Raw genomic sequence first — 25,394 nt, forward strand, 5'->3', positions numbered from 1 at the left:
TACTATGTTCCTACAGAATACATTTAATTTCATTTCAGCTGTCATCTAAATGTCTTTATTACTTAACCTGTGTAGTCTTGATGCAGTCTTCATCTGAAACATAAAGTATACAGTGCCTGTTGCCTGCAGCAGCACACTTTGCTGCCTCTCTGTCCTGGGTGCAGTATTTTTAGTACAAACATGTATTTTGAAATCATAGCTGACCTACTCTGATCTTTGGATCTGGAAAAGCAGACAAATACTCTTGACTGTTCTGTCATCATATATGTCATTCCAAAAAGAGATCAATGGAGGAATACTGGCTCATCACCCTCACTGGCTCATTTTCTATGTTCCCCATCTTCCTGCCTTTAAGCCATTCCTGGTATGACTGTATTGCCCCACAAATGTGAGTGACAGGACTCAAAGCCTGTGCTATAGATAGAAACGCCTATCATTGGTTGCTTTTTTCCTTACAGTAACGCTTTGTGATGTCCTTTGACACATTCAGGTTTGATAACATACCTAAATACATTCTCTGACATCCTTCATATAACTAGCTCTATTGGCAAAGTGTTGTGAGCTTTCTAAGATTCTCTCTGATTCTCCAAATTAAGTTGCCACAACTGCAATGGAAGGAGTAGCAGTGCCATGCTGAATCTACATTAAGCTTTCTATAGGTGACAGCGTAGTCTGTAGTATGTTATTTCTTCCTTCTTTCATTGTCATTTCTTTGAGGGATTCAGTGGAGAGTACTGGAGCACTTTTTAAGCAGATGCTTAAATTAGTCTCTGAACTGGGGACAGGAAGAGGTCAGAGCCCCATAGAATCCAGTCCTGTAGCGTAGGAAGGGCAATTCAGTGTTATAGGTAAGGTTCCACCTACTGAACAAAACATTAACCACTGCAGTAAATGTGCTTCAGCATGTACAACTGTAATTATTTAAAGAACATATCATACTAATCATTCAACACACTTTTGAAAAGCGCTCCTTTATAAATCACTCCAAGAAAGTGTTGTGGTTTTTTATTTATTTTGGCTCATTGGTGAATTAATTTGATTTTTTTATTTGTATAATGATCTGGCTTTATCCTTTGGCCTAGATCTTTAGATCAAAAATCTAGTGCCATCTACTGTATCTAAAAACTTGAAATAAATGTAAATGATTATTATAAAAATCACAAAACTGAAAAACATGCAGTAAACCTGTGGTTTTGTTAATGCATTTACTTATGTAGAGGCTATTGTGAGGATTTTGAATAAACCATTAATAACTAATATCTAATTTCCTTATCTTATAACCTGGCAATATACTATTGTTTTGTTATGATCCTTTGATAAAGCAGCTGCAGGCATCTTGCAAGGATGTGGAAACATCCAGTAGTAGAAGTGAGCAATGATTTTTTGGTTCAAAGCTCCTTTACAGAAGGCATAATCTAATCTTATGTAAAAATCATATGCCAAAACATTTAGTATTATCCAGCTAACTGACTGTGTAATGTAAAATCATCATTGGTCTTTTCAGTTTAGTTTAAAGTGATATGCATACACAAAAAGACCTAAATTGATCTGAAAGCTTAGTAATGGCAAATTAAACACATTCTAAGCATTCTGACTTCTTGAAGAGCAAAGGCTCTTTTTCTTTAAATAGTTTAATAACCTTGATTAGTTGTGTAGCATCATAAGTTTCTACACGTTCATGCATTTAACTTCACATTGGATTATCTTTGATTGTACGTTAAAAGAAAAAGTTTCTTCTGTATCTGTACATATCAAGTCTTCTGCAGGTTATACCTATTATATAGAAGAGCAATTTCATTTGGTGATTTTTCTACATGTCCTGAAAACTGTGCTTTGCATACAAATACTGTAAAGAATTTGCTTCTAGCTTTACTTTCACAGGTAGAAATAAGGTGCAATTCCATGAAAGTCTATGGAATTATAATAGTAAATAACTGGTACTAGGAAGATTAGAAGCCAGCTGTAGCTATATATATTAGGAAACCTCTCTATGGTCAGCCAGGATATGCTCCCAGTTACATTGAAGAAATTCAGAGAATTTGGAATACTCTAAGCATTTTTTCCTCAGTAGAGAGCACCTTTCCTGGACTCAGACATGTGTCTACTAAATCTGCAAGCTACATCTTTGCTTCAGCGGTTGAGATTGCGGAGTAAATGGGCCTCATAGGTTTGTAGTTAATTTACAGTTTTCATATGCAAGCCTTAAGGCTGTGGTAGGTTGAGTCACTCAGCAGCCCTGTACAGCAGTAAAATGCAGTGCCTGCAATTTAAGGCTACTTTTATCGTGCCCTGTGTTTACATCTTTCCTTGGAATACTGAACATTGAACAGTTACCGTTTTTATCCTGCTTACCAGACATGTGCCAATAACCTATGTCACCTATTTTGACGACAATACTTTGGGATGAAAGGTACTGTTATTGAAGAGGGAACAAGAAAATTGGTTGTCTTATAGACTGTTTCAAATTTATTTTGAGATATATGTCACTTTATCCTCTGGTATTTATACTGGAAGGCTTAAGATATCTGTCATGTAACTTACTTGGTGAATTTAGATTATCCAGAGCCAAACTGATAGACCTCACTAAGAAGAAATCAGGGTACTTTTTGTTGTTAATTCTGCACTAGTGTTATTCTTGTGTCTCTGGTGATATAATCATATTGATTAAAATAATAGTAAAGGTAGCATAGTCACATGGTTTCTGTTTTACATGACACCTTTGTTTTCCAAATTTCTGATGCTGTACCACTTGAATTCTAGCTGTCAGATCAGGGGAAGAAAGAGTCGTCTTTAAATATGCCAAATAATTAAGTATTTAATGTTTGCAACTCTTTAAAAATCTAGCTTGAAACAACAAGCAATCACTTACTGATCTGTGTGTGGAACACAGGCAGGCACAACCATTTCTTGGGGGATTTGCTTTTCATGGGCAACTGATTCTGTTTTATTTTGTACATGAATGTTTAAATAGCTGTTCACTTGAGGAATACCCCCTGCATCTATTTCTAAATTAATAGATGGCATCATCTCACCTAACTTCAGCCACCGAACAGGCAGGTACTGTCAGTAATTCTCCAATCCATAGAGAACAGCAAGTTCCAGCAGCACCTAAAAGAGGCACCCAAAGAGACTCAATGAGTTGTTCCAAACGAGATGTCAAGTTTCTTTGTGTAGTCAAAGGAAAGAGACAAACACTGTGAAATGTGTAAGAAATGAAGGCAGCTGGCTGATACCTTAGTTTTGGATGATGATGAAGACAGAAGACATTGATCCTAGCTTGTGGGAAGAAAAGATGCTTTTCAATTCTTCAAATGTTTTACCTGAACAGATTGCTACAGGAAAATTTAAATTTAGTGACAGTCTGACTTTATAATTTTAAAATGTAATGGAGAACACTTTTGCTTTCTGTTTTTTGAGAATACCACTGGAAGAGTTGCAAATTTGGAACAGTGCTGCTGTTACATTATGACCAGTTGTAGGGGTTAATTAATTCTGTCTTCAAGATGTAAATAGAAATTTCATATCATACCATCTTAAAGGCTTTAATCATGTAAGAAAATATACAGTTCTTCCTTCTTTTCTGAATTTTATGCAACTTAGAAAAATATCTTCCTAACCAATATGTGATCTTTTTCTTACTGTCTGTAACTATAACATAGTATATGGTCATTATGATAAACATATATACTAAAGTGGGAGGATGAACTGAAAAATAACCCTCTTTCTACAGTGGTACAATTGAAAAAGTCATTCAGCAAGAGCTTCAAAAACAAAGGAAATAATTTAAGTGTACAAAGAAGGACAATAAACATCTCTATGAAATAAACGGCTTCAATTAACCTCAGTGATATTTTAGTATGTATAATATTTATGTTAACAAAGGATCCCCTCTACTGAAATAGGATATGCCTACATGAGTGTAGAAGAGTCCTTTGCAGAGTTATCCTAGCCAGACTGGGCTAGCTCAGGTACTGAGTGCATGATAGCTGTAGCAGGAACAGGGCACAGAAGGGTTAAGTGTTCTCATATTCACCCAGGATCTCAGATGTGCTTTGCAGCTCTGCTGAGCTCCCTGCTACCATGACTACCTAGTACATGAGCTAGCTGATTTAGTCATGCTGTCTGTCCAGTTACATACTGAATATCCTTGTTTGGGTTTTTTATTTGTTTGTTTCACTTAAGTGTAAACAATAAAAGAGTGAATATCTCTTCCTGCTTGATTAATCATTGAATTTTGCCAAATGGTAGTTAACCCCAGATAGCCAAGCCATACTGTGGCAGTAGAGGTCACAGACTCAAAGAGAGGTTTGGATGCTACAGTGCAACACTCAGCCCTCCAAGGGGACTTTGAACTCCAGGCTCACCTGAACACACAGATGTGCTGGTAGCAGCTACAGCCCAGGACTTGCTGCAGGAGTGGGAACATCCCTGTGGGAGGGCACTCACTGTCACACAGTTTGGCTCAGGAAACCTCCAGAATTAAGAAACAGCAAAGTTGAGGGTCCTTTGTAATTGTATTAGGTACTATGAGCCAGTGTCAGGAGGTGAAGGCAGCTACAAAAAGTCAGAAAATTACTGGTTAATAGGTGAAAATAAAAAAAGTATCATTGTAATCTAAAACAGTATCGGTATATGTGTTTGTTTCTACAGGAAGTTGTTTAAAGAATCATCAATGTTTAGTGCTGTGAGCCCAAACTCTTGAATTTTACACTCATACTGATATTATAACCCTGGTGGCATTAAGCACAGCTTCTTGGCCTTTACCCCAAGGTAAACTAGTGACCCCAAATTAAACTAGTGCCCTTATCTGTCTCAGAAGACAGTACAGAGGAATAATGAGCTCTTTTCCACTGTTAGGAATTGCCACTTTTCATGAACTTTTTTGTTTTTAAGTTGTATTTGTGATATAATTGCCTTACTAAAACCCCTGAGATCTCATTTGCCCCTCACCAAACAACACAATGAGAAAAATAATTTTATTATGAAGTTTGTCTTTTTGTTTTTCAGAGCTGTGTATGCAAAGGTAAAAGTCCCTGCTTTTGTGATAGCATGAAAGGTAGCAAGGTAAGAACAAATACGTTTTTCCTTTTTTAAGATTAGCTTATGCCTGGAAATTTTTAATACATTAGTTGAGTTGATATAGTGAGTGAATTTATTGTGTGATGGTCTTCTGTCAACAGAGTCTACAGAGAATTGTAAAAGGAATACCTTACCTTACAAAAATCTGTTACAATAGCTCTGGGGACACTGTTTAACTAAGAAGACTTTTGAATTTATTTTTCTTAAAGGCATTAGTTTGTTTTCAGCATTGCATGATGTTTGAACACCAAGAGAAGAGCAACTGTCTGAAGCACTAGGTCCCTTTCACAAACTCATAACAAATGCCAACAGATACAATTAGCCTGGCGGCAGCTCTCCTGTTACGAATTTCATAATGCCATCAAGAGTGTCATATTCAGTGCTTCCCTCTTTCCACCTTTGGACCTTGCCCATCTCCCCCCCTTTTCCGGTTCCTGAAGCAAAGCTACATGCTTTCAAACATGAAATCAAACAGATAAATCTACATGCATCAAACAGAGAAATCTCCTGCAGACTGACACAGGGAATGAGTTTCTGGGTCCTTATCACAAACACTTGCCAGCAGTGAGGGAACGAGCATCAAATCCATCAGAAGTAACAGAGCCATGGCTCTGCCTGTTGCCAGTAGTAGCCTGGCAGAGGCTTGGAGTGGCTTTTAGACAAACCTGAATTACGCAAATGCCAAAAATTCTTTCAAACTCCTGCTTGTAGCTGGAAAAACAACTGATTCACAAATGAAAGGGACATTATTAAAGAGGTCATGGTTCTAATTCAGGCTAACTGTGGACACAGTGATTGCTATACTAAACCTTATCAGTAGGTTCCAGATGCCTCTATAGGCTTAGGGTTGTGATTAGTCCCACTGATCGACACATGTAGCTGGTAAACAATTACTCACAACTTTCCTCCTGTACTTTTATTACCAAGAAAAAAATGTTATATTGCACCACAAATGAAGGAAGCTTCATTTCAGTGGTGGAGAAAAGTTCTCTCAAAGTAAATATGTTCATTATTAAAACATGTTTTCGTAAGTGGGAAAGGAGAATACTCATGTCTTTAGTAAAATCTCAGTGCTTATTTTAGATGTTCTTAGTTGGTCTAACCTGACTTTGTCCTAACCAGTAAAAGTGAGACCAATTGAAAAATTAGAAAAAAATAAGCTGTCCACTAGAAGAGAAATAGTAATAAGAACGAACACCCACAATTTGTCTTCATCAGTTCTATGTTAAAGCAACTGAGCAATTAGGAAGTAAGAGTTAATCATTGTTTACACTGTTGAAGTTCTTCAGGCAGCATTGTCAAGTCAGGACAATTGCATTAATATGTTCTGATAACCACTCAACGTTAAGAAATTCTCCAACCTGAGAATCCTCTGATCTTGTTGATCTGTCAAGAAGAAAGTGTGAATAAAATTGCCTGTACTGTATGGAGGGGTGTGAAGCTGTCAGGAGAGTGCACTGCTGCTCTGTATCTGGAGAGTACCCCATCGCTTGCTGCAGTGAGGGCATAGCAAGCTCAGGGAAGGAAGATCAAGGACTTATTTCGTTTTTCTGTGAGTTAGTACCACACCCCCTCCAGTGGCACGTCTTGGTATAGCATTAACCTTTTTTTGCCTTTCTTGGCACAGTGGTGGATGAAATAAATGATTTGTTATAAAAAGCTATGCCGGTTTAGGATACAGATCTTACAGACTCTTCATAATGCAATTGTTATTTTGATTTGTGTTAAAATATTCTGGGATTACACTATATTTTAGTACTGTTTTTTTTTTAAATTCAGAACCTATTTAAAATCTGGTGAGTTTGTGGGATTTTGAAGGACGAGAATTGGTGGAGGGACAAGCCAAGGTATTTTGACTTCCCTGAGACTTTTTTTTGATCCTATCTTGTACATAAAATAAGAAGATACCAGAACTTCTGCACAGCAGAATTCAAATGCTTTTTTTTAATAACTCTCTCCTGATAAAGCAATAGGAAAATTGACTCTGAGAGAATCAATAACCCCATCCTCGCTCTCCTGTGTTATGCTGTGATGTAAAAGCTCTTGAATAGGCAGCTCTTCACTGATGTAAAATTGAGCATGCTAAATTGCTGCTATCTAAAGAGCTGAAGAATCTTTTCTGTCAGTTTCTAGGTTTGAAGCACTTTATTTTAACCAAGATAAGACTTGCTTCTTCATTATATTTAAATAAAAAACTGAAAATGCCCCTTCCACTGTAACTTAGCCTCCTGTATTCTATTTGTACAGCTTTAATCTTCTGTGTTTTCTTTACATGGTTTGGTTATTTGAACTTGACCTTAAAAAACACATGAAAGAATAACTTCATGTCTTAATCTCTGAGACTCAGAACAATTTTACAGAGTTGTTGCTTAAAGCAAACTTCTTTTATTGTATCTGAGTGGTTTTGTTGCATTTGACTCCCACTGTTTCTTTGGCTTACGTGAAGAGAGGTATTAATGATTTGGAACTGACCTTGCTGTACAGCAGCAGCCATTAAGTTTGCCAACTACAAATTAGGTCTGTTGTGATGGATTTGTGTTGCTTGTAGGGACTAAACACAATGCAGAAATACTAACAAGGAATATGTATCAGCTACTTTCTTAAACTTTTCATGCAGCCAGTTCTCCTTCTCTCTTCTGTACTCTGCAAAATCTTGAGTACTGTTGTCTTCTGATATCTTCAACCATACTTATGAGTATGTTACTTCAGTGATACCATGTGGCCTAGACAGCACGTAAGCAGGACCACAAAAACCAGTCAGTATGAGCAAGGGTAATATAACTGCCACAGTAGCAGACAGATCTGTAGAAATTAAGAGGTACTGAAAGTAATGAATGCCTTAGAAATAAGTTATCAAAAGGAGAATTCATGGATATTTTAAGAATGTGATTCTCTTAATGTTTACAGGGTGAAAAGGGCTTTCCTGGTGTTCCAGGTCCGCCTGGTCATAGGGGGTTTCCTGGTCCAGAAGGGCCTCCAGGGCCACAGGGACCAAAGGTAGGTGTGTATGTGAGACACAGAGAAACTACTCTGCTTGACTGTGAAAGTGAGCTATGACTAGGTAGAGAATTCTGTTTTAAAAAACAAAACCAAAAGAAAACAAAACTTGTTTCAGAGTCTCCTGTTTGGTGATGGATTTTGTGTGGTCACTAGATGCAATGGTCAGTTTTGACTGAGTCAAAGTAGCTGATATGAACATGGGCTTTTGTTGTCAGTTGTCCATTGGCCAGTGCTAAAGCACCTGCACTGAACTGCCAGCAGCAATGTAACATGGGTCTAAACAGATTTTAGCAGCATAACTTCAATTTTGTCTTAAGATTACATTCTGACATCTGTTGGAAAGAGAGGAAACAAGCTACTACTGAGACAAATATGAAAAATTGATTTAAGAAAATTTGAAGGGAAAAATGTTTATTAAGATAAATCTTGGTCTGTTTAGGCAATGCCTAGTTGCCTGCAGTATGGAGAGAGTTACTTTGGTGATTTGGGCTTTCTTTCTTTCCTGTATGCCTAAACTGAGGCTGAATATGAATTTTCAATGACTCCTGCATGAGCAGAAAAAACAAGTAAATACTCATTAAAAAACATATGATTTATTTTTGTCTTGAGGAACACTTCTGCTGCCATCGATAAATTTACTTAGGTGAATAAATTATTTGTGTCTAAATATGGTGTGAACTCAGCCATGGTATAAATCAGGAAGGTACTGCCACGTTCACATTATGCCGAGGACCTGCACTAATGTGGCTTCAGCACTTACCCATACCTTTAAACAATTGTTTTTTATAGTTTTAATTTGTTTGGGTATTGTTGCATTATTCTGTCCTATCTCGTTTTTACAATACTTTGTGGAATGGATACTCATGGTGGATCTCATACATGTTGATGAGCCATTTGTTTGAACTCATTGAAAAGTGTTTAGTAGAGCATTTCCCTTTTAATAAGTGATAATAACTTCTGCAAGAATGGCAAAAAGTAAGGATAATTTATCTAGCAAGAACATCTCTGTTAGCCTGAATGCCATCTATTGTAGTGTATTCCAGTTAGCTTTTCCTATTCAATGCCTGTACATTATCTTAAATGAAATGTCGCCCAGGATTTTAGGAGCTATGCAGTTCTATACATTCCCCATTTCCTTTCTGGGAGCAATAAAAGTTTCTTAGTCTTGAAACAATTCTAGCAGGTTCTGTCTAGACTGTGCTGCGGCATGCTGTGCTGTCTTCTTTCAGCCTTGCTCTCCCATCCTGCTTAGCCCCCTTTTATCCTGCTCCTGGCTTTCCTTTCCGTGCACAACAGTGCAGGTGAGAGTGGCTGGTACATGCATATACCTGATCATTATATGGACACCATCCATATCTGGGAGCTTTCCAGCTATTTCCTCACAGGGAAGCACTTCCAGGTCTCACAGTTTGAACAGATCCATAGCAACTGCTTTCTCAACATACCCTGACTGCTATTTTTTTGACCTGTGATGAGATATATCCCCTAAACACTGAAATGGGGGGAAAGATGCCATGATTTATGCAAGTTGTATTAAGTGTTTGTTTGCTTTAGTGTCTGTAGTAGGCAAATCATTTATTTATTTATATAGTTTTGTGTGCACATGTTAATATTGGTAAAATAATAAAAATACTGCATGTCCTCTTGACATATGTGTGCTTTTTCTCAATTATATTGAAATATGTTGTTTTCCATTTGTGATCTAGGGTTCTCCAGGGCTTACGGGCTTAGTTGGACCCAAAGGTATACGAGTAAGTATTTATATTTTAAACAAACTTGTATGTATTAAATCTCATGTTGAATCCCAGCTTGGTTCAATAATTTGTGAAAAATAAGAACAAAACATTATGTATGATTTTAAAGTATTTTTAAACTTTATGACATGGAGTATGCACATACCTTATCTATTTTTTAGAACTTTTGCCTTTTTTGCTACACCTTATGTACAAGGTTCATACTGTATGTATTTAGTAGTGGAGTGTGCTCTGAAAAATTCAGACTAGAATTCCCTGAAGAGTTGTTTTGGAGTTTTTTCTGTGGGCAAAACCAGTCTATGTTAACAGTGCATAAGCTACCTTTATACTTAGTTCACAGTCAGAAGGGTTAAGGAAATAATGATCTTTTGATAGAATCATACGAATTCATAAGAATTCATTCTTCTAAGTGCGATCAAAAGAAAAAACACATCATAAGCTTTTGCTTAATATTTGTATTATTATTCCTCTGTTTTTATATCATTAGGGAGTCCCAGGAATACCTGGATTTTCAGGTCCCCCAGGACTTCCAGTAAGTAAAAACAAAACTGATTTAACCATTTCTCTCCTGCTATAGTACACAATTATCCTCAGCCCGATGTACTCACTCTAGTATCAACATCAGTGTTGTCTCTGTCAGTTAGCCTAGAGATAAAAATCTTAGCATCAGCAGTTCTTACTCATTGTAATGATTTAAGAACACATTGTAATCTGTCAAGTCTTGTGAAACACTGCTCCAACATAAACTCTTTCAGTGTTGCTGTAGGGTAATATGAATGTGCAAAAACAAAGCTTGTGTCAATTTTGCACTTCTTTTTAGGGTGAACCGGGAACTGTTGGCCCTCCTGGGCGCTCGGGTGTTCCAGGATGCAATGGCACAAAGGTACAAACCAAGTTGAATGTTACGGGGATTGTGTTTGGCTATGCTTAGGAACGGCCAAAAAACATTCTGAATTTTTCCCCCAATATACAACAACATTGATTTGTTTTGGTTTGTAACTTTTATCAACTAGGAAAAATTTGAATCATGAGGCTAGAGGAAGGAAAAGTGCTGCCTTTTTGTGTAAGATAGATAAATAATACATGCTAATGGCCTTTGCTAAAAAGTTAAGAATAACGTTTGATATTTTGACAGATAAAACTTTTTTCATTAAATCCAGAAGACCTAATCAGTTTTGTCCAACCTGTCCTTCTGTTGAAATGGCTTATAGAAAAGGTAGATAGTTAATTAATTTTATTTCACCAGTATCTAGCTTGCAGTCGGCATTTCATAAGTCCCGAAAACAATTAAAAGAAAAGGCTTAATGTTAAATCACAGGTTTACTAGTTTTCCTTTGCTCTATGAGCAAATACTTCCAGCATTCTGAAAGAGGGAGTCAGAAGAATGCCTGCTACAGAAAGTCTTACGTTTCTAGTGAAACAGTGAACTGATCTGACATAGCTAATAAAGCCTGGTGTCTGGGATAGAAGTCAAGACCCATACAGAGTGGCTGTGCCCCTTCTAGGAAATATGGTGGTAATGCAACTCACAATTTTAGTATGATAACATAAAAAACTTTTTTTAATCACATTTGCTAAAATCAGACCAAATAATAATATGCATTAACAGTCACTCTTACTACTTTCAGGGTGATCGAGGTTTTCCAGGTCCTCCAGGTAGAAGAGGTGCTCCAGGCATTCTAGTAGGTGTCTGTGAAAGTCATGATTTTGTGCATTTCTACCACATAAAGCCACTCACTGAAGGAGTGTAAAGCCTCACATTAGCTGGTATTGACAACAGTTGAAATATTAATAAAATGGGTATACCTATATATGAAAACTGTTTGGTAAAGAAACCAAAGTTGAAAGTAATGGTTTATCAGCTGTATGTCGGGTCTCAACTTCTTAGTTAATGAGTGCATGCAAATTCATTGACTGTGTTAGCTCTTTACTGTCTCAAGAGATATTAATGAAAATTTATCACTCACATTTCTAAAGGTGTCCAATATATACGTAATACATTGCAGTTTCAGTTCATGCCAAAATATGTTTGAGGATATGGCTTAATTAAGTCAATAAGAACCAGGAATTAAACCCAACACTTCTCATTCTGGGTGCATTGCTTTAACCCTAGGATTTGTTTTTTCTCTGTAGAAATGTGTTCTTAACAGAAACTTCTAAACAAATGGAAAAGGAATGCTGTCTGTCAAGTTCCAGTGGCTTCACATCTAATAACTTCTAAACATGATCTTTACTTTACCGGCTCTCCTGATTTTATTTATTTATTTATTAAGGTCAGGCTTCAAAACTGTTCTGCCTTCACTTGTAGAGTTGTGTGAGACTGAACTATTTTTTAACAATATGCCCTTTCTTCTTAATTTGAAGTCTGGCACAGTAAACATGTACCTGGCTATACACCTTGTCCATGAAGATGAATCACTTCAAGAGCACTGAGCTTGGAGAATATTTAGAATGTGTCCTTTCACCATTGTCTCTTCTGGCTTTCTGTTTTAATAATATGATTGTTCTTCTCCCTAGGGTATTGCTGGTATCAAAGGAGAGAAGGTCAGTTATTTACACCATATTACATGATATATTTATTGGTGATCAACAGCTTATGTGTATGTTCGCTGCTGGGAAAGAGTTCTTAATGTCTCCATTCATGGGTAATAGAAGGTCTACTTTCCAAAAGAAGCAACCACAAACTTTGGTGCTTCGTCTGTACTAGTTGCATTCACCCCAGGTTACAAAACAGTACTTAATTTTTTTTTTTCCCCTTTAACTACCATTATTGCATGTAATGAATTTAATGCTTTCAAGCACACAAAGAGCTAAGCAAATAGCTTATGAATTCATATGGAAATCTGCAGATGCACTAGAGAGTATTTTAAAGGGATAAAAAGTACCAAAACCACATTGAAGGTCAGGACTGTGGGTGAGTAATGTAGGCATGTCTGAAATGAAGACTGTCCTAACAGAGAACTGGAATGCCTGAAAAAGGTATATTTTGTTTAATAAAATCTTTTTTAAAGGCAGAACTATCCATGGTGGGCAGTTGCCATCATTATGCAATTCTGATGTTGCTTTATTTCCCTACAAACTGTATTAGAAGATTTGTTCCACTACCGAGTTCTACAGCATAACTTTTTATCTTCCTTTTTATCTAATTGTCCAGGGGTGCCCTGCAGATGGATATAACCAAGGGTATGGTGCAAAAGGTGATCCTGGATTGCCAGGAATGCCTGGACTTCAGGTAATTCAGAATTAATTCAGACTATGAGATACATACATACATACATACATACATACATACATATATATAAAAAAAAATAAATTATATGTGATATGTGTGTATATATATTAAAATTATTTTTGTATAATTTTAATGTATTATATATTTTATATAGATATAGTAAATTTTACAATTATCTCACTAATTTCTAAACCAGAATAATTCTGTGTTTTTAAAAATTATTAACTTTACATAATCTGATTAACACACTATATTCAGAGTCTTTCTTCTGACTTTACAAAACAGAGTACACCAAGACAATAGTAATTAATTTTGCCATCAGAACCAATAGTGTCCACTACGTGTTAGTGAAGTGAGATAGGGAAGTCAGGTTGCAGACAAACTACAATACTTAAGAAATGGAGAAAAACTGGTCATAGATTTAGGGGTTTACCCCTATAAATAGAATAGAATAGAATAAATAGTTCAGTTGGGAGGGACCTACAACGACCATCTACTCTAACTGCAAAAATTCCCCATGAAGTGATATTGAACAGATTAGACCAGCTCAACTTCTGGTGTACTAACAAAGGACAGTATGATCCATATTTTAAAAATGGAGATTAATAGGAGAAGGCAGAGCAGACATGTCTTTTGACTGTTAAAATAAATGGAGGACATGAAATTAAAAGAAAAAGAAAAATTTTTAATTTTCCATTTCTTTGAAAATGAAGCTTTAAAGTGTAGAATTTATTGCATAGAGTATTTGAAAGATTAAACGCTTATTAGGGCTAGCAGTGGGACTATATGGATTATGAGAATGTCCACAGTTAAACAGGACATACATCCTCACTTGAGTAGTTTAGTTTTAGAACAGTTATGTTTTTTCATGTTTCAAAACATAGGCCAACCAATGAAGCAGTGAGGAGGAATTATACTTCTGTGTTATCCAGAGACAGTGCTGCTCCTCTGTTTGTTATTCAGTTCATTGAACTTAGCCTTGTGGTTTGCTTGTAATCTTGCCAGGAGATTTATTCCTGTTTCTTTTTTAATATGCAGGGTGCCCAGGGTGCTCAAGGATATCCCGGGGAGCTTGGACCACAGGGTCCTCCAGGAGCTTCAGTGAGTATGAACTTAAGTCTCACTTGTTACTTTAACCTTCGATTTTCCCAGAAACGTATGGAATTACACAAATATGAATACTTGACTCTCCCAGAGTGGTTTGAGGTCTAGAGACATGTGTATGCGAAATCCATATCCTTCTGCGCACATCTTGATTTTTTTTTTTTTTTTTAAGTTTCTTTTGATTATTTTTATGCATGAAAATTTTCATGTTTTCAGAAGCATCCTTGTCCATGTAGGCATAAATTTTAATGTTCAAATAATTCCTCACTTTAAATACTAATGTGTATAACTGTAAAAGAGATGTATATGTTTGCAACTAGACTGTATAGACATTGTCACCCACTCACAATGAATTGTCGTTTTAAAAGTGGGAAAAAAAATAAAAATAGTGATATAACTCACGTGAAAATTGGGTACTTCAAAAGACCTATATTGGTGCTGAAGATTGTAACTTTTTAAATTAAGGAATTTTTTTTTTTTTCTTTTTTGTAGGGCATGCCAGGGAGAGCAGGACCTCCTGGACCTAAGGTAGTCTCAGATTGGTAATAAAAATGAAAACTTCCTATTACGTGTAACATCAATTAACTTACTTTATAGGTGTTTTTAAAATAATTTAAAAAAATAACATTTGGGGATTTTTTTTACAGGGTCTTATGGGACTGAAAGTAATAGGAACCAAAGGAAGAAAGGTAATTGTATAAAATGCGTAAAACATTTTTTTAAGTTTTGTTTCTGTTTTCTGCACTTCCTGATATACTGTGGTGAAGTGTTTGGGGAAGTAAGTACTGTGAAATAAAAATTTTCAGTATATATGTAGAAGTCTTTTATTGGAAAATGGAAACATGGCAATTAATATCTAAGGACAAACTGTTTTCATGTAAGAGTCAATGATGTAAACTTCCTGATAGAAGGGAAGAAACTTAAGAGGAGCCAGTAGTTAATATTTACTAACACATAGCATTAAATTCATTTATATATCATTTGCATGTTGTTCCTAAATGCTTATTTAAGCATGTAAACATTGGTAAATACATAGCATCTGTAGACTCACAACTTCTTATGGCCAACATCTTTTCAGTGTCAGCCTTTATGATGCTAGAAAACCTCCCAGATTTTGCATAAAAATTGAATGACTTGTCATCCTTGTTCTTACTTTGTATCCCATATAATTGATATTAAGCTAGAAATGACTACAAATACAAATATTGCCTCTCAGGACCTCAGCTGGAGGACCAGTGTAGTCAGTCTGAATGTCCTTACAGGATCCTTTCAAGAACTTGGGGCATCTCACAGTTACGCTAACTGACCTGCACAGATTCAGCTGTGAACTGAAACAGCACTATCTGACAGTGGGATTGGTTTTAACTTTGTAATTACTACCAGCAATGTGCTAGAAGTTTCCTGGGAAAATTTCTGTAAAGAGAATTGATTATTCATTAGCATTAGCTCAGGTGACTGTGGAGCATCTTGCTTCCTTATGGAAGACTCATGCATTCTTTGCTGTTATGCTGCAAGTGCATGCAAAGGCATTCCACTAGCTTAAAATCACTGGAAGTTAATGGATGTTGTTTTTTTGAGCTCCACAGGAAAGATTTAGGACTTCCCCTGCTCTAAAAGATCCGTAATGAAAAAGTGTACTGTAATATTAATGTTTTCGGTTAAGGACACACAAAAGCTAATTTAATCTGTCAGCACTATGTTACAATCATCTCCCTGTAATACACAGACTGCAGTTTTGAGGGTGTCACTGAAGACAGTTCATGTATTTTATTGATTGACTTAATCAAATGGAGAGAAAAATTATAATCAAGGAGTTATTTTTATTTGGAGTTAAAATGGTTGTATAACTTTTAATTTAATAGTAATCAAAATTTAGCTATTTCTAGATACTTTAAGAGAAATCAGCCTATGCATTTCTATATTTCTCAGCTAGGAGAAGGTTGTCATAGTAGTCTTAAGTCTTCCATATGTCTTTTTTATTGGAAGATAAATAGCAAGCAAAGAGAAATGTTAACTGTATTAATGGCTAAGTGTAATGACAGAAAAATTTTCATGTTGTCAAAAGTATAGCAATAGAAATTTGAAACAAAAAAACATGCTGTTTATAATTGCTTTATTTTTCTTTTTTGTTTAAAGGGTGACACTGGGTTAACTGGACCCCCTGGACCACCAGGAACCGTTATTGTGACATTAAGTGGACCAGACAACACAACGGTAGTAAAATGGTTAAACATCACATTCAGATAAGCATCTTACTAGGTTTTACTTTGAGAGGACATTTTCATCTTCATTGTTCCGATAACATTTCCTTTCACCCATCCTAACATTTTTCAGAGTTGTTTAGTTAGATACTAAGCTCTCCTTAAGAGTGTGTCTCTACAGCCAGCTCAGCTGAGGTGTGTGTATTCACATGCATATCTGCACAATGCCAGTGGAATGTTAAATGCTTATTAGTAATCCACCTGCTGTGGATCTCCAAGTACATGAAAAGTAAATCACTTTTAGCTTTATCAAATCAACATGGATTTTCTGAATGGCTATCAAAGCCACAGCTGTGTTGACCTCTGGGCCTTGTCACTGAAAATATCAGGGCTCTGAACTACCAGAGTTTCATGAAAGCTTACAACGTGTTCATGTACATTTCATAGTTTATTTTCTCATTGTTTTTACTGGAACATGAGTAGTCATGGAAAGTGTTGGAAAAACAGTGAGTATTGGAGAAAGGAAATACTCTGATTCAGCTTTCATTTTAGGTATTGCTTTGTGACTTAAAATTTTTGCATTTTGTCCTTACATAGAACTTAAACAGCAGTAATTGATACACAGTTTTAAGTCTTCACATATTAACAGAACAGGTCTTCCACCTGTTCTTGACTCTGTTTTCCTTATTTAATTTGCATCTAATCCATGGAGCATCAAAACTCCCTGGATTTTTGCATCACTGTGCACTTGATGCAAAACTCCTGTGAATTTTGCATTAAGACTGTATTGAAGGAAGAGAGATTGCAGAAGCAAGGTTCAGCTTTTAGGCATAGCAGCTCTTCCCTGTTTAAATCAAATATGGACCACCCGGAGCACTTCGCAGTCGCAGCTGCGGCAGTTTATCATGGGGGAACGGCAATTTTTCACAGGCACTGGGCATAAAGGTTTAAAAACCCCTCAAAACTCCTTACTTAAATAGTTTGGGGCCTGAGTCTAACCAGGTAATATTTAGGCAGTCTGTAAACTTTGGCTTTACAATGACCTTAGGCTGTGTCCCAGTACACAGTAGTACTACACAGTAGGGTAATCTAATATTGAGCCCACAGAGGGAAGGTTTACATGGGTAGCCACTGCATTTACGTATTGGAGGTAACTGTAGCTCCAGTGGAGCAACTAAGGTTTATTTGGTTTTTGCTTGCAATTTCTTGTTGCCATTTCTGGGGATATTTATTCCAGTCCCCTTGCATGCAATCACAGGTAGGTTGTTTTGAACTCACTATGTTCAGAAATAATGTGCAGAGCCAGTTTCTTCTCCAAATATCATAGACAGGCAGGAGCGCTGATATCAAGTTTCTGTTTCTTAGTCATTTCAGTAGAACCATCTCTGCTTAAAGAAGCTTGCTGGTAACATAAGGATTTCTTATTTGTAAAACTTGAGTGTTATGGTAGGCACAGAAAAATCCAAAAGACCATATTAAATTTTTATTTATTGTGTAATAGGACTTGAAAGGAGAGAAAGGAGAAAAAGGATCAAGAGGACTTCCAGGGCCAATGGGGTTCACAGTAAGTGACCAGAAGTAAATCCCTTAAATCCAGATGTTTAGGCAGCATCACCTAGTAAATGCTACTCTATTTAGAGTCCAGTATTTACACTACTTATTCCAACCTTTGATGAATAGAATACCTATTAACATTATTAATTAGAATTAGAATACCCATTCTAACTGTACTTTATTTTTACACTTTTTTTGAAAAGATAAATTACAAAAGATACATTTTAATTAGAAAATGTGAGTCTCAAGTATGTGTATCTTGAGGCTGGTTTTGTTACAGGGGCCTGTTGGTGATTCTCAAAGTGAAAAGGGTGACCAAGGAGAACCCGGAGCACAGGTATGTGCAAACAACTGAGTACACATGTTAGTCTTTTCTGAAAAGCAGTTTTGCACTGGTGTTGCTCTCCAGTTTTTGCTTCAATGCCACTTGGAGCAAATTTTCTTAGATTCGAAAGCTCTTTCATCCAGTAAACCAGACTAGAGAGCTGAAAGTCAAATGACTGTTCTTATAGGCTCACTTACCATGAGTACATGAAGTAAAGGTCAGTTGATGGTGGGTGCCCTTCTATTTGTTTTGCTGTAAAAGTTCTACTGTTGAAACTTAGTAAAAAAAAAAAAAAAAAAGTGCTCTTCTGAACACATACTGGCTTTATAGTGCCAGTGTGTATGTAGAAGAGAATTAAAAACATTGGGTTTACTTAAGGCAGCAGACTTAAATTGGTATGCTCAACCAGCAGGTGTGTGGAGACATGAAGAAAATTGTCATAAGAGTTATTCTATTAACACAAAAACATGAGAAAAAAAATGATATGTTTATTTTAAAAAGCATACACATTAAAATATTATTTACTTGAGTACATCTATATTTTGAAGAGAATTAAATAGGAAGTTACCACTTTGCATTCAAATGGCTTTCAGACTTTCAGATAAAAACTAATCAATGAAAGATGCAGGTTCTTAGTAACTAAAACTGTATGAATTCATAACAGTTTACTAATATGTAATCAGGTGAGAACCCTAAAATACCCAAATAAATCAAAATGTTTTGTGACATTTTCTGAACAAAACATTTTGATTCCAAATACATTTTTAAAAGCAATATTAAGAAAATAATTTTCTCATGAAATATCTAATTCTGTCCAAACATATGTATTTAGAAACTTTTCCCATATGTGGTTGCCATAAATTTTCTTCCACAAGGAAGGGTAGCAAGACAAGACCAGTACTACCTGTAGATAGCTTTTTCTCCAGCTGTATGGTGCTATAATGATGATGATGCTATAGAGCAACTTGATTATTATTTTTATTATTCCTATATGTTATGAAAATTTTTGAGTTACTGGTTTAAAGTACTAAAAGTTCTTGCTACCCAATGTGTGTTATTCTTCCTCCATCTTCTGTGTTTCTTCCATATTATGTCTTCTGTTTGCAAAAGCCCTGTCCTGTCATGCAGTATTTTTTATAACTCTTAACTGACCTCCCCCTTCCTCCTTAGTGGATGAAGTAGTAGAGCACCCTTGCTTTTCTGCCTGTTGACCTTGAAGAATGCTAAGGAAATACAAATTGTGTTAAGACATTGACTGACTGGCTATTCTGAAATGAAAACAAAATTTTTACTATTGAAATTACATCAGTGAGCACAAAATATCAAATGGCTATGGATTTTACATTCTAGAAAAAAATACTATTTTGTGCAAGTGAGTTTTGAGCCTGTGGTGACATCTTTCCAGCTCCCCTTCTTCTTTTCCAGAGTATCATCCTTGGTTACGTTCTGCAATCTTTTGAGTATTGCTGTTTTTTCTCATGCTTGCATCGTAATTCATGGCCTGGTCATCTTTTTCAGAATTATTTTAAGTTTCATTGGTTTATTCTGTGAAAAACAAATTTCTAAAACATACTTTCTCCCCTGTTGTTCTGAGCTCTTCATCTTCCACCCCCCTTTATCTTGTAACTAGCTGCCTGCTTAATGGCTTTTCAAAATTTATATAAAGATCTAAAATACACTTATATGTGCAGTATTTAGTTGTTATGCTCTTTGAATGCAATGACCCCTCTCTTGATCATCTTAAGTTTTTTTATTTTATTTTATGTTTTTCCTTTGTAGGGTAAACCTGGAAAAGAAGGTGCCCCAGGTCCACCTGGCTTACCGGTAATGAAGGAAGCCTTCTAAATGTTTTCTAAGTAATAGCCATCTGTTTATTACAGTGATATCTTCCTGTCATAGCTTTTTCACATTGCAGAATGTGTTTGAAAATGTTGATTTGCATACACTGTGAAACATTTTCTTTCACACAGCTGTCTTTGGGATGTACTGTCTCCTCATAGATTTATGCAGGAGAGAGGGGCTCAGTTCATAGATGTTGTCTCTTCTTCTGTATAAAATAAAAAGACATGTTGCCTGTTGCTGACTATCTAAAAAGTTTGAGACACAGTCCAAGTTATGCAAAATTAATTCTACTGAGTTTAATTCTGGTTAGTCACGTTGAAATTTTTACAAAGGAGTTATACCTTCACTTCAGCATAAATCAAGAAGCAAAATGAATAATTTGTCATCACTAGAATCAAAGACATTCTTTTACAAAGAAAAGTTATTGTTAAGGTCACAGCTGCCTTGGCCTGAAACAAGATGACTGATAGATATTAAAACTGTCATCTTGTCATCATATAATTCTTAAAATATGCCATTTTATAATGAAAGTGATCTCATTTGCCTACTAATTTAAAAGCTAAGGTTGTTCAAATGTGTTTGGAATACTGTATTCAATCAGTGAAATATCAATTCTTTTATATTTACTTCACTTCCACTTTAATGACATCATTAGGGTCACAATGACCTTACAAATACCTTACAAAAATTCTTATTGTCAGAATAGCCCATTTCTCACATGTCTTACTAAAACATCATCTTCATCATGCCAAAATGACCTTTGCAGACAATCTAAACACATTCCACTCTGTCAAAGAATGTGGAATGACAAACCGCAAAGCTCCACTGCCTCACCTAACAGGAGGAAAACCTTCTGTCATTCAGCTGCATAAGCTTCTAAGAAGTCTCTTTTCCTTGCATGTATATGCTTGCAGAAAGCTTTAGCAGCAGTCTGCACTCTTTTCCCCCAGTTTTGCTGACAGCTCTTGAGATCAACACCATCACGCAGACTGACCAAGCTGAATGTGAGTGTCACGTTGTGTTCAGTTTCTCTCCTTTCAGAAATTGTAGTTTGTAGAGGGAGAACAAACCAGAGCCTCCTACACTCGCACTATCCAGGACAGCTCCACCTTGGGATTGGTGGAGTGTGCCGTTACAAAGGCAGGTTTGGATGAGAGACCTGCTGTATTTCCCACAGACATGGAACTGTACCCCAAACAGAGTCTTTCCCTGAGATTTCTTCATGTGAGCAAGTCATATTCACATTGCCATCATCATGAAAAATTAAAGCTTTCCATTTTAGATCTTAGTGATGGCAGTGCTAAAAGATTAATCCTCATAAAATTGTGTACTGTCACCTGCAGGGACAAAAGGGTGAACAGGGCAGACCAGGACTGGCTGGCAGGCAAGGAGCTAAGGTATTGTCTGATGGTTTTGTTGTTGCTTTTGAGGATGAGCATAAGGTATGTTTTGGGGTTTTGGTTATTTATCACTGTGTATGCAATGTGTTTTACCTTACCTAACAGATGACAAGTAATGATATCATGGAATAGGGAAGGGATCAGCTGAAACAGATCATGTGTTTGAACTGGTGTCCATCTCTATGCCTGCTGATATGTTCTTGTAGTTTTTGGTGTATGTGGCTGAATAGTTGTGAAAGGAACAGAGATGGGGGTGGTGAAGGACTGGTCAGGAGCAGAAGTTCTTTAATGTTTTGAACAGTGTACTGAAGTAACAGTGAGTACCAAATGTCATGTCATGTATTGTTTTTAATAAACAAACCCATCTCTGTCCTCTGATGAAGGGGATGAAAGGAAACACTGGTCCACCTGGAGCTTGTGGTCGAGTAAGTGTAAATTATCTTCATCATATCATTGTTCTAAACTGTTAGAATAAGAATAAGCCAAACTGCCTGTATGAGGCAATAATGGATGTCCTGTGGTGCTCTAACCGAGGCATGGCTTTTTCAAAGTACTGGTGTTGCTAGGAGTCTCACGGAGATGGCATTGTCCTTCACATGGAGCCAGATGCATGATGAGGTCCTGGTTAGACCTCACTCAGTTCCAGCAATTTTGGCAGGAGATTGGACTGTCACAGGACAGTTACAGAAATTCACAGGAGTTAATTTTTAAACCAATCATTAATCAGTTCCAGAACAGTTTGTGTTAATTTTAAAATCCTAAGACTTTTTAAAGAAAGCAAGAGATGCTGTGAGAACAATTTCTCTGTCTGGTCATGCTGTCTCACTAGTGGCTTTCTTAAAGGCCTCGTGTACCTAATGGAAACCTTCTGCCCAAATTGTTCAAAAGAAATAACTTTGTAAAAAGCTGAATCATTTGTGATATTGACAGAGTACTAAAAAACCACTGCTTTTCAAAAAATCTATAGGAGAAAAGTAAAAATTTTGATATTTAATTTTAAGCAGATTTTTATTCCTTTTAAAATTGGTGCATTAGTAGTCAATTTAAATTTCAGTGTGATGTTTATATATGAAGGCACAATAATTATTATAATACTGATTTGTCAGTAATGGTGCCCATGCAAAATATTCCAGAAAAGAGCAAAAATTTGTAGATATAAAAAAACAGAGGTACAGCAAATTGCCTTTTGATTTTGCCTGTCATTTGTAGAAACTTGAAACATCGCAATACTAAATTTTAATAAATTAAGTATTAATTTTTATAGGAATGACTTTTTAATGCACATGTGATTTAAGTAGTTGATTTTTGTCTGTTTTCATGTGTGATTATTTAAAAGAGTAGTCTAGATACAGCTGATGCTGCTTTGAGCCAATAGAATTGACAAAGTGATTCCTAGAGGTTTCTTTCAACAATATTTTTGATTTCATGCTACCATAATATTTGTGACTGGGTCTCCAACTTATACCTTGCCTGTATAATTGCATCTGTAGGCAGAGGAGTTCTCTGGGAGTTGAAGAATTGAGCTGAAATCCCAGCCCCATATATTTGTACAGGCCTTCTGGTATTATCTGTGTGTAACAATTATGATTTCAATTTCTGGCTGCTTGTAATTACCATGTGATTAGAAAGGTATCATGGTGTCACAAAATCAAAATTAAGAATGAGATCATAGCATTGTTCTAACTAAATGTTCAATATGAGGTACTGTGCTTCTCTCTTCATTCTCACTATTCTTTCTTTTCTTACAATCTTTCTCTTAAGACGGAGTATTATGATAGTGTTGTTGGTGAAAAAGGAGATGAAGGACCCCCCGGACCTCCAGGACCAAAAGGTCAACGTGGCATGCCTGGTGAGTGGGACATCAAAACTAGAGTCTTTTAGGAAGAGCTGTTCACTCAAAGGGTTTGTTGCAGGATAGGTTTTTGAGCACTCAGCAACCTGCTTCTGCCTTTACAAGAATATTTCCAAAATACTCCCATCAAATTGCAGAATTGAAATGTAATCTGAGACTTTGATTTATGGCCATATTTCCTCTTAAAAATAATGAAGCTGGCACATTTCTTTGCGCAGATAATTGAGTTGACCATCTAAGCTCACTGACATCCTGTCTCATGACCTTAGTGGACTACTGTATCAGCACATCATTTGTATATGCCGTAGACAAACGATCAGGGCTCTAAGTCTCCTGTTAAAGGTCATGTGCTTTTTTCTCTTTTTTCTTTTTTTTTTTTATAGCTTTCATAGTTTGTCTTATGCCATTTTTATTGCTTGTCATTCCAAAATAATAATGATCTGCAAGTTTTTATTTTGTTTATTTTGGCCATGCTGTAAAATTAAAATGTACTGATTTATTATTTGAGCTGTATCACAATGTAACAAGGACTTGTGGGCTGAACTCTGAGGCATCTTGTAGGTTATATCTTGTACTCATCCAGTGAGTCCTTGCCTTCTGTGTTTTGATGTTCTAGTTTTATGAATATTTATGTATCCAAGTGATTGTGTTGCATTCAGTGAATACACTTTGTTGTTACAAATCTACTTGCATACTTGGAAGGGATGGCAACAGGAAAGTTGAGCCTTGCAAAGATATTAATGCATTGCTAAGAGGTGGTATATTTACTAGAGCAAATAATAGTGGCAAAAAGAAGCAAGTTTGCAGGCCTGTAAGTTGTTCTCAAGTAATTGAGTGCATCCCCATGTAAGATAAATGTGGTGGATCCTATTCCTGCCTCTCGTAAACATCCATATCTTGCCAGATTTCAGGGAGAATTGTCAGTATGCAACAGTTGCATAAGTAATAGATGCCTACTCAGTCAAAACCAGATTCTTAAAAGATAAAATAAGCTTAAAATGCAGAAGCCCAAAGTTTGCAGTCAATGTTATTCAGTAGTGACTTTGCAGAGAATACAGTGGTTTAACTCGAGTTCTAAATGCATTGCTTTTGCAGGACCACAGGGTCCTCCTGGAGGTGCTGGTAGACCAGGTATGTGTAATGATCCAGTACCAACAATAAAATACATTGTTCTTCCTGCCCGTTATACTGAATAAGCTTGGTGGAATCTTAACTTCAGATTACTTCAAACATATCTCTAAGTGGTAAAAAAATGTCACCCAAAAGCTTTGATGGGCCAAGCATTTAAAAAGAGGTTAAAGATCATTTTAAAATGTCTTTACATTCTCATTGTGATTATTTAATATATTACAAGATAAAAAAGATTTGTAGGATGAACTCAGTATGTTTGTGTCTCATTCATCCTATTGAGTACTTCCTTTGCTTTGAAATTCCATTTCTTCTTTAACTTCTTTTTTGTATTTTTTCCTGTTTGGTTAGGTGTGTCAAGACCTGGTCTGAGAGGTCCCCCAGGATTTCCTGGGCCAAAAGGAACAAAAGGAGAGAAAGGACAGACTGGCTTGTGTATTGTAGGCCCTCCAGGACTACCTGGTATTACTGGCAGACCTGGTTCTGTTGGATTACCAGGTCCTCCAGGAGAACCAGGTGATGTTTCAGTATTGTATGTACAATGAACAAGAACAAATCCAGAGTCATCTCAATACCTAATGTATGAGATTATATAAATTCATTACTTACAGAGTATATTTTGAGTAATATGGTTGAATAATTTCTCTTCGGAAATTCTGTTTTAGGATATTCATGAAAACACATATGTAGTGAAGGTCTGTGCTCCATTGCTAATGAGATTCTGTGAGGAAGATACAATGGCTTCCCAAAGATTTCTCACCTTTTTGTATAACTGTGACTCTAAAAATCTGCTACATAAAACCAGGAAAGACTAATGAGATAAAATCTGTTCTTAAAAAAACTCTAATTTTTCCAAAAGTTGTAGTAAATCTGTAAAACTAAATTCAGAAGGGGCTAATATGAAAGGTAGAGAAATCACTTGC

The 25,394-nt window shown here is 36.2% G+C and overlaps 1 protein-coding gene across 2 annotated transcripts in view; it reads left to right on the plus strand.

The window, feature by feature from the left end:
• COL4A3 (collagen type IV alpha 3 chain) overlaps nucleotides 1-25,394 on the plus strand; it is a 66,508-nt gene that overhangs the window by 9,275 nt on the left and 31,839 nt on the right. For both annotated transcript variants that reach the window (XM_069792137.1, XM_069792136.1), the window contains exons 2-21: nucleotides 5,008-5,064; nucleotides 7,987-8,076; nucleotides 9,786-9,830; nucleotides 10,321-10,365; nucleotides 10,654-10,716; nucleotides 11,462-11,515; nucleotides 12,351-12,377; nucleotides 12,988-13,065; nucleotides 14,104-14,166; nucleotides 14,662-14,697; nucleotides 14,817-14,858; nucleotides 16,306-16,383; nucleotides 17,872-17,934; nucleotides 18,205-18,261; nucleotides 20,029-20,073; nucleotides 21,435-21,488; nucleotides 21,875-21,916; nucleotides 23,253-23,340; nucleotides 24,439-24,474; nucleotides 24,823-24,987. In XM_069792137.1, the coding sequence (XP_069648238.1) occupies nucleotides 5,050-5,064; nucleotides 7,987-8,076; nucleotides 9,786-9,830; nucleotides 10,321-10,365; nucleotides 10,654-10,716; nucleotides 11,462-11,515; nucleotides 12,351-12,377; nucleotides 12,988-13,065; nucleotides 14,104-14,166; nucleotides 14,662-14,697; nucleotides 14,817-14,858; nucleotides 16,306-16,383; nucleotides 17,872-17,934; nucleotides 18,205-18,261; nucleotides 20,029-20,073; nucleotides 21,435-21,488; nucleotides 21,875-21,916; nucleotides 23,253-23,340; nucleotides 24,439-24,474; nucleotides 24,823-24,987 (1,186 nt within the window). In that variant the 5' untranslated portion in view covers nucleotides 5,008-5,049. The remainder of the gene's footprint in view (nucleotides 1-5,007; nucleotides 5,065-7,986; nucleotides 8,077-9,785; nucleotides 9,831-10,320; nucleotides 10,366-10,653; nucleotides 10,717-11,461; nucleotides 11,516-12,350; nucleotides 12,378-12,987; nucleotides 13,066-14,103; nucleotides 14,167-14,661; nucleotides 14,698-14,816; nucleotides 14,859-16,305; nucleotides 16,384-17,871; nucleotides 17,935-18,204; nucleotides 18,262-20,028; nucleotides 20,074-21,434; nucleotides 21,489-21,874; nucleotides 21,917-23,252; nucleotides 23,341-24,438; nucleotides 24,475-24,822; nucleotides 24,988-25,394) is intronic.

The sequence above is a fragment of the Haliaeetus albicilla genome, chromosome 9, assembly GCF_947461875.1.
Source record: "Haliaeetus albicilla chromosome 9, bHalAlb1.1, whole genome shotgun sequence".
NCBI lineage: Eukaryota > Metazoa > Chordata > Aves > Accipitriformes > Accipitridae > Haliaeetus > Haliaeetus albicilla.